The sequence below is a fragment of the Amblyomma americanum genome, chromosome 3 (genome assembly GCF_052857255.1).
Source record: "Amblyomma americanum isolate KBUSLIRL-KWMA chromosome 3, ASM5285725v1, whole genome shotgun sequence".
Classification (NCBI taxonomy): domain Eukaryota; kingdom Metazoa; phylum Arthropoda; class Arachnida; order Ixodida; family Ixodidae; genus Amblyomma; species Amblyomma americanum.
This window is the reverse complement of record NC_135499.1, coordinates 173,876,225-173,884,941: the sequence shown is the minus strand read 5'-3', so window position 1 is coordinate 173,884,941 and position 8,717 is coordinate 173,876,225. Positions and strand designations below refer to the sequence as shown.

The following is an 8,717-nucleotide window of genomic DNA, read 5'->3' as shown; positions in this document are numbered from 1 at the left end:
AGCTTTTCCTCCGTGACGTCACGCGCCGGCGCAGCGCCCCTAGCGGGAGGAGCGGGAGTCAGGTGGTGGCTGCGGCCGCGCGCGACCGCGCGAGTTGGGGCCCAGCTTTTCCTCCGGCTGTCGTGACGTCACGTCACATGGTTTGGTGGCTGCCCGGGCGCGCCCAAGGGCTGAACTGAGTGATTGCAATATGCAATGCATAAAAAGGGAGGCACGACAGACTTGAACGGACACGCGCGCTGTGATCGATGTCTTTCTTCAAGTTTTTTTGTAACCATTTTGAAATGAATGTCCAATTAACCCAACGGTTTGTTTTCTCATGCATTTTTCACTGATATCATGGCACTGAATTCTATTTATTGACTCAGACAATAATTCGCCGGACCTGCAGACAAATAAAAATTGATGATTGGGATAACCTTTTTTTTCGCGTGCGAGTAGACATGCTTTGCGGCAGATTGCTCAACGCGTTATTTGAAGACGAGGAAGAAGAACGATTGCGCTGAGCACTGACCACACGCGACGCGCACCGTTCTAACGCCTGCCTTGCTGGAGCCCTTGGCGTTAGGTCTTCGTTGTGCTTCACATTTCTTATCCCAAGTCCCCAAGATGAGAGCAGAGCCACAGCTCCATGTACTGCAGAAAATCTCCGCCAAACGCGCCTTCCTCCCGAGAGGCGTCCGCAATGCAGCGGCCACTGCCATCTTCACAGTGCTGTCACTCCTGGGCGTGTGCGGCATCGCTACGCTGCTCACGGTCATCGTGCGCGACTCTAAGGAGGTCTTGGTCAGCGAGAGCATGGTCACCGCGGTCAACAGAAGCACGCTGCTTGTGAGTCCACTTCGAAACGCGCCTCAGCAGCCGCCGCGAGGGCGTCGCATGCATGTTCCTCCGAAGCATTCGGCTTCGTGGTCGGTGGACAAACTTCAAGTGGCCCCTGGGAAGCACGGGCGTCGACGGCTAAACGCAGGAAAGAATGCAAGCAGTACGCGTAGATTTCCCCCGAAGAATGCAGATGTCTTTTTAAAATCCAGATGGACGCCAGACAGCGCCGGTGCGGTTGAACAGAACAGAACTACTGAGCTGGACAAGGAAGCTTTGGTCTTTGTGAGAAATGAAAGCAACTCTGGAGAATCTTCGAGAAGTTCTAACTCTTCTGGGAATGGTGATGACCAGAAAGACGAGCCGGGCTGGAACAAAAAGCCACTCCATAAGAATCTGCCAGTCAAGGTGGGTAGTTCCTTGATGAGCTCGTCAAGTTCACCCGTGGTTGAAGTACTAGCACGAGATACTTCGTCCACAACTGTGCGCAGAGTGACAGCGGTTTCCTCTGCGTCATTCCTGCAATCCTCACGGACGACGGCAAGCACACCTGTGACCACAAAATCGACAAAGGATCGAGCGAAAACTACAACCAATGTCAAAAAGAGCCTGACTGAAGACTCCGAAGCCTTCGGCCTGTTCACTGATGGAAAAGCGGAGGCGGTCAATGTGGCTGTCAATCGCATACCTGACTCGTCTCCGTGGCTGCTGTTCTGCTTCTACGACGACCGCAGTAGCATCCGGTCAGCGGGTTTCTCCGCGTACAACTTTCCCTCAAAGCTATGCACTGATATAGCCTACTGCTGCGTGGACGTGAACGCTAAGGGTCACGTGTTGCTGAGCAAGCAGTTAAAGCTGTTTTTCAAAGTCGTAAGCGAGCAGTTATTCCCGGCAAACCACCTGTTCGTGACTATCGGAGGCCATCGCGTATTGGGACACCACTTGGACGCAGCCCTGACCAACACCGCGAACTTCGCCATGGAACTTTCGCACCAAGTGCAGGAGCTAGGTGCTGGTGGCCTGGCTGTCTACCTTGAGGATGTGGAGGTTCTGAAGCATGCCTTTCGCGTCCACGACCTCATCATGGCCGTGCGAGGCGTGTCCGTGGCGGTGGTGCTGCCAAGGGACCTGCGCCAGCAGGTGCGCTACTACCGCACCGAGATATACGCCAACACCAAGGGCATGCTCGTCATCTCGCCGCCATCTCAAGGCTACGGCAGAGATTCGCGACCAGAGTTTGCCACCTGCCCACATCCTCGCCGCAGCGTCCACGAAGGCTCTTCGCTGGAGTTCATCTACCAGCTTTCGAGGACCCTGCTGTCATCTATGGCGGATGGCGCCGACTACGCTTCTGGCGTAGCCTCGGCGCAGGGCGATCAACCTGTTCCCTGTTATCTTATCGGGATTTCTTTCGGCGGTCTCATGTTCGAGCTCAAGAACCGTAGCCAGCACGATGTTGGCGCGCCGGCGACGTTCGTCCGTCACGTGCCGTACCGCGAGATCTGCAAGCAGCCGTGGCGCCACTGGTACGACAACGTGAGCGAGTGCTTCGTCGCTTGGGACGGCGACCGAACCTGGATGTCTTCGCTTGGCCCTCGCAGCATGGGCTTCACGAGGGAGCTAGCGAAGGGCCTTGCTCTCTTCGACCTGGACTTCGATGACCACAGGGGCGCGTGCGGGCACAAGTTCCCGGTCTTGCGGGCACTTCGCACAGCGTTGCTTGCTTAACGTCGAAGGAACCGACGTACACCAGGCGTAACAACGAAACATATGTGTCTCCGCTGCGATAGAGGCCAGCTTTGCGTGGCAAACACAATTAAATGTTTATTATAATGTAGTAATTGTATAAGCGCATTTATAAATATCCTGTTTTGCTTCTAACATTTGCTCATTCTGTGCAAGGACAATGCTCGGCGGGGACTCTCAAGATTTATAAATTTCCCATTTTGTTTCTAATGTTCGGTAATTTTGTAGAAGGTCAAATCTTTACTGTATTTCAATGAGCTTTACGTCGTGCAAAAACAAAACTATCATTTATTTCAGACTTCGACTGTATGCCTTGTAGTCTCCTTTTAGTGAGGATTTTTTCATTAAAGGGATGAAGTCTGATTAGGATTTCAAAATTTTCACGGTTACGACGAAGCCGTGGCTCTGCTTCCTATTTGGTGTTTAACTTCTTTACCACACCATAAATTGCACCAGACCAGTGAAATCGAAGACTCTGGAACTGGGCGAACCTGGCTCGCATGGATTTCTCATTTCTGCATCGCAAAAAAGTGTCGCTGAATTTTGCTGTTTTGATTAGAACAGTAAATAGTAGTTACTCTCCATGCCGTTCACTGGCAGCTCGACGCTAAGTAATTGTGACGGGGATCATGCTGTGCAGAGCTGAAAAATGTCTCAGCAGAGGTCACAAGTCATCTGCAAAATATCAACCGACTACGGAATATATAGTGGCCTGCTGACTGCTACAGATAGTCTTCAGGTGTATTAAGGCCGCATTTGCAGTCCCGAAATAATTAGCTGGAAGCCGTAGGGCGCTGTATAATTGTCAAGCGCATTGCCAAAGTCTCTCAGCCTGACATGCTATCGGTCTCCGCACGGCCATTGTCAGTGCATCATTTGTCGAAGGACAACGACACTTAAGTAATATCTTCAACTAATTCATTTACAAGCCAAACTAAAACTGTTAAATTGGCGAGATAAATTTACTAGCCCGCCTGAGCGCATACTTGCTCCCAGAATATTTTCGTGGCCTCTGTGAATACTGGAATAGTTGCAGTATTTTAATTCTAGAGCATTAATGCCCCATAGGGGAAGAAAATGCACCGTCTGTCACATATTTTCTAGGAATTGAGGTCACGTCACCAAAGAGGAAGTGTATAACGTGACCTGAGCGGAAATGACAATGATGTGTTTCTATCCGTATTCATATCGTCTGTTCACCAACTCTATACACCTTCAGGGAAACATCTACTCCCAACTAGATTAACCGAAGAGATGTCTTGATGTGTGCAGACAGACGTGTAGGGACCCGCGAACGCAACCATGAAAGAGTGACACAAAACTCCATCTAAAGGCATCAACAGCTTCTATGGTATCTCACTGCAAAGATTTGATGTAATGATATCTCTGTGTGGATTTTGTGCATTCTTGCGCACTCGCACGTAGTTTATTCTGATCTGCGTTCAGTGTCCCTAGGTCCGTCACACGCTCCCGATGTCGTCCCCCTACATTCACTCGTGCATGTTTAACGAATATGGCTGTTATAGCGCACAACTGCAGCACCGCCGGTTGTCTCGACATGGCCGCGCATGACTGCACTTGTCGCACGCGAAACCCGTCTTCACTACTCCATGGTTTGCTGGACATTGCGATCACACCGCAGAGAGGAATATTTCGGCTTACAGAGGAAAACTCAAATTCCTTGTGATTTTTTGTGCTGATGGGAGTGTTTTGCGTAAAGTGGAGTCGCATGATGGATAGACGTGGAAAGCCGCAGGGTTCAACGATGTCTTACTTCTGCGAGCAAGAACTGAGTGCCTAGGTTCGGGGTGTATGCAGCCACAAGAGCGACCTACTCTCACTGTAGAGGGGGAGAATGCCCGCTGTTTTCCTTTCCTGGACGTTTTGGTTGAACGCCGTGGCAACCGCCTCTCTTTCAAAGTTTATAGAAAGGAAACTCACACAGGCCGGTATCTTCATTTTAATTGTGTTCATCCGGTTTGCCACTAACGCTCCTTCGTGGCTTCCCTCATCCGACGTGCCAGAAACATCTGCCCAAGGCCATAAGATCGGGCTGTTGACCTACGCCAGGGGCGCTGAGAACTGAGTGAATGCGGCTACCACATGCACATCGGGGATTCTGTTCTTCAGCGGTCATCACGCCCATCTGAACCAGTTGGTCCTCCTTGCCGATAGTCAGAGCCGCTATCCCTTATGTGCCGGGCGTGAGTGAGTCTTTGGCTCGAGTTCTGTGTACTTACGGTGTGCACGTCGCTCATGTTCCCGCGTGCAAGCTGTTGCACGAGCTGGTTGCCGCCAAAGAGAAGATAAAGAAAGTTAAGTTTACTGGTGTCATCTATAAGGTTCCCTGAGCAGACTGCGACTACTTCTTCATCGGCGAGAGTGCGAATGTCGAAAGGCGATTGAGGGACCACAAGAACGACGTAAGGAACAAAAAGATTGCATCTAATGCACTCGCGGAACAAGTGGAAGCAACGACGCACAATATAGCCGGGGAAGAAGCATCAATAATCGCAAGAGAAAAGAATGTGATGTCACGTCGACATCTGGAATCCCTGATAATCCAAACAAGAGAAAAGCCCTTAACCACAACGCAGGCAATCTGCCGCCTACGTACGCAAGACGCTTGGGGCGATTACTGCGACGCACTTAAGCTTGGTGCTTTGGGCTTTCCGGCCAGAGATCAAGGCTTCCGTACGGAAGCCGAAACGTCTTCCTTTTAACAACCTTTGGTCGGCGTTCCTTTCTTTATACATGAACGACCTACTCAGTGGTGGGCCTGTACCGGCACATGTGCGTTTCCCGCAATGCCGCTTTTCAGGCGGCTTGATGCCGCAATATGGGAACGCAGACCGTGACACGGTTGCTTAACATTCAAGCAATTATTCAAACCAATTTAGGAAAGTGGTTGGATGAGAAGGAGGGATGCATGCAGTGGTGGTGAAAATGTTTTATTGGCACGTTAGCATTTTACATTAGGATTTTACGTGCTCGATAGCCCGAGAGTCCTTTAGCTGACGCGGGCCGCTCTTGCTTAGTCGAAGAGCCAGATATGGTCTTCGATTGAGGCTCCGAATTGGGCAAGTTGGTACTGATTCATACTGAACAGTGCAAAAGACAGCAGGACACACGAAGAACAACACACGACAAGCGCTGACTCGCAACTAAACCTAAGTAACGTTTTCCTCGATTAAAATTTATTTGCGAGTCAGCGCTTGTAGTTCTTCGTGTGTCCTGCTGTCTTTTCCACTGTTCAGTATGCATGATGTTCGAGCCGGACTTGTTCTTCGAGCAGCGAGTTGCTTAGAGATGCCTGCTACTCCGCGGTCATTGGCTCCCACACGCACACTAATCTGAGATTGGCCTTACAAGCCCAGACCGTATGAAATAAACTGTAGTGCTCGCCACAAAAGCGGCGTTCGCGGCCGTAGGATTCCGGGACCATGGAATTTAACTTGGATGGATATTGGAATGTCTGTGTTTGTAGGCGTCGGAAGAGTACAACCTGTGTTTTGTCGATGCCCTTAGCCGGCGCGCTAGTTTGAGTGACGTTTTGTGTACACGACGGTAGCGAGCATGTTTGAGTGGGCGTGTTTGCTAAGTGGACATGAAGGGTCCTGGGCATGAAGGGACCTTGACATGAAGGGTCCTGGACATGAAGGGTCCTGGGGTAAAAACGCTGGGGCGGCAGCGTTTGCACTCTTGTTCCCCACCACACCCTGATTGGCAGGTACCCGCGCCAGGTGTTTGATTGTAGGTGCTGTGTTTGTGTTGCGGGGACGCGGGCCATTTGCAGTGCAATCCTTCATGTGGTGTAATTTCTGTAGGCCACCTCTGATATTTGGCTGCCTACAAGTCAGTAAGGATATAGTGGGAGGCAGCGTGGCTGGCCGCCGAAGTGTTAGCTATTTGTTATGCGTCGTAAGAGAATTGCAACAGGCAGTGGCACCAGTTACTGTAAGCGTTGTAAGCTCCTTGCACGATTGCGTTCATGACTTCCGGTGGTTGCGACTCCCCCGATCAACACGTGTCAAGAAACGAGATGTCTTAGGGGATGGAGACGGGCTAGAGTCGAGTGAATTTAGTGGAGAGGGGTAGGAATCACATGGTAGGTTGATTTCAATTTTTATTGATTCATTTCTATTGTGTGAATAGGTTGGATCTCTGCGCTCAGGATTAAAGCTCTATCTAGGGGGTAAATCTTGGGAGGTGTGTTGATGAGAATGCAGGAAGACTCACAGGACGTGATGCGTATACATTAACGCGAAAGCGCTAAGGCTCCTGTTGTGCAGAAAATCCGTCGTTGTCGGCGCGGTGAGCAAAAATTCCGAGAGAAGCAAGCTATAGGTGGGCCACCTAGGTCACTTCACCTTGGGGCTTCACCATAACTCACGCGATTGCTAGCGAACTGACCACCTTTGCAGGTGGCAGTTAAATTAATGACTGGTGGCGAGAGGTTGCTCGGGAAGCGCAATCTGGGTCGTACACGCCGGTGGCAGCAGCTGCCATCGCAGGGCAATGGCGCATCGCTTAATAGCTGCACCAATGCGCTAAGAGTGGTATTTTGTAGGCCCACGAAATGCAAGAAATATTTTTTTTTATATTCTCAGCAGGCTGTCTGTGACAGAGCGGAGTGGACACACACTACTGACAGTGAGCAGTCAAGAAACCAAGTCTAGGATTCTTGGACATAAATTTTGAATTTTGCAATATTGCTACGTACTCTTACGGAACTATCGTGACGAATAAGGCGAAGCTGACAGTTGCATGGGATGAAGCGCTCGCATTAGGCCAGAGGCCATAAAGTCATCTCATCGCCATCAGCTATCTCGTCTCGTTCTTCGGCTGGATGTCAAGTAACAATATTCAATTTAATGGTCCATTCTTCTGATGCGTGGGAAAATCTTTCTTAAACTGAATATTGTTTCTTGACATCCAGCCGAAGACAGATTTTGAAGTTTATCCATTATGTGTATTACTTCTCCCCTATCCTTTCTTCCAGTCCCCTCACCTCTTTCATTTCATTTCTCCATTCTGCCTGCTATCCTTTATTTCCGCTGCCCCAGCTCAGGTGCTTCAGTATCGATGGCAGATGCCGGGGCTAGCAAAAATCTTTTCCTTCTTTTTTATTACAATTTTAATAAAAAAACCCTTACTTACTTTATACATCGTTCGAATCGAGTACCAAGACTGCCGCCAAAGTCAAATCGATGGGCAACCTTTTTCGCCATAGCAAAAACGTAAAAGGCAATAATATGCAAGCCTGCCAAAGAAATATCTGCGGATATGCTGATTGTTATAGTGAAAACTCTCCTTAAGCGTTCCATAAGAGCCACTTTTATAGAAGTACGAGAATATGAAGCCCAAAGGATATAGGAATATGCTTGGAAATCGTTGTCTTCTCCACGTTCTGCCCATAAACTTCCTATATAGTTCCCACATGGATTGAATTGAGTATGCATGACGTCTTATGGATTCCGTAAGTTTCCATACGCGCTTTGCATAGAACCATAACCACTCCATATTTTATATATGGAGTCCGTATAATTCATATGGAACCATGAAATTATGGGACTCGTCAAATAGAAACTTTAAGTAGGGTATCTTACGCCATATAAACAAATTGCGTTAATAAACTAAATAGCTTTGAAAAATGCGATTGCGCAGGGTTTCTGAGTACGATGACGCTATAAACATGTAAAGATGAGAGAGTTAGCAATTAGAGCGGACTGTTTCCTGCTCGTAACACGACCTCGAAACAATTGAGACAGCCAACAGGACATTAGCGCGTTAAGTATTTTATTTTTCTTAAACTTCAACTGTGTTTTTTCCTTTCTCGCAGAACTTAGTATTGATGATTAATTGTAGCCTCGCGCAAGAAAAATGCGTTCTCAGCGCAAGTTTCCGATCTGCGGAACCAGAGGAGGAGAATAATATTCTACAGTGTCGAAAATTCAAACTTCACCAATAAAGAAGCATTAATACGACAGGTCCGGGGGACAATAGCAGTCGCTACCATCAAAGAAACCTCAGCCAACAATGCTCCAGTACGCCGTCTATTAACCTAGAATAAAAGAGAAGCTAGCACTTTGATACAGAGTTCCCTTCCAAAGGGCGTCCTGAGCGGGCCTTTGCTTAGCTAATAGAAT

General features: G+C 48.9%; 1 protein-coding gene across 1 annotated transcript; it reads left to right on the top strand.

The window, feature by feature from the left end:
• Positions 1-564: 564 nt before the first annotated feature.
• Positions 565-2,879, top strand: LOC144123475 (uncharacterized). Its single transcript, XM_077656296.1, has one exon. It carries the CDS (start codon positions 610-612, stop codon positions 2,548-2,550), a length of 1,941 nt encoding a protein of 646 aa, XP_077512422.1. The 5' UTR covers positions 565-609; the 3' UTR covers positions 2,551-2,879.
• The last annotated feature ends 5,838 nt before the right edge of the window (positions 2,880-8,717 follow it).

Bases quoted from the DNA above. Each gene is read 5' to 3' on its own strand.
- LOC144123475 (XM_077656296.1), top strand. From the start codon at position 610: ATGAGAGCAGAGCCACAGCTCCATGTACTGCAGAAAATCTCCGCCAAA.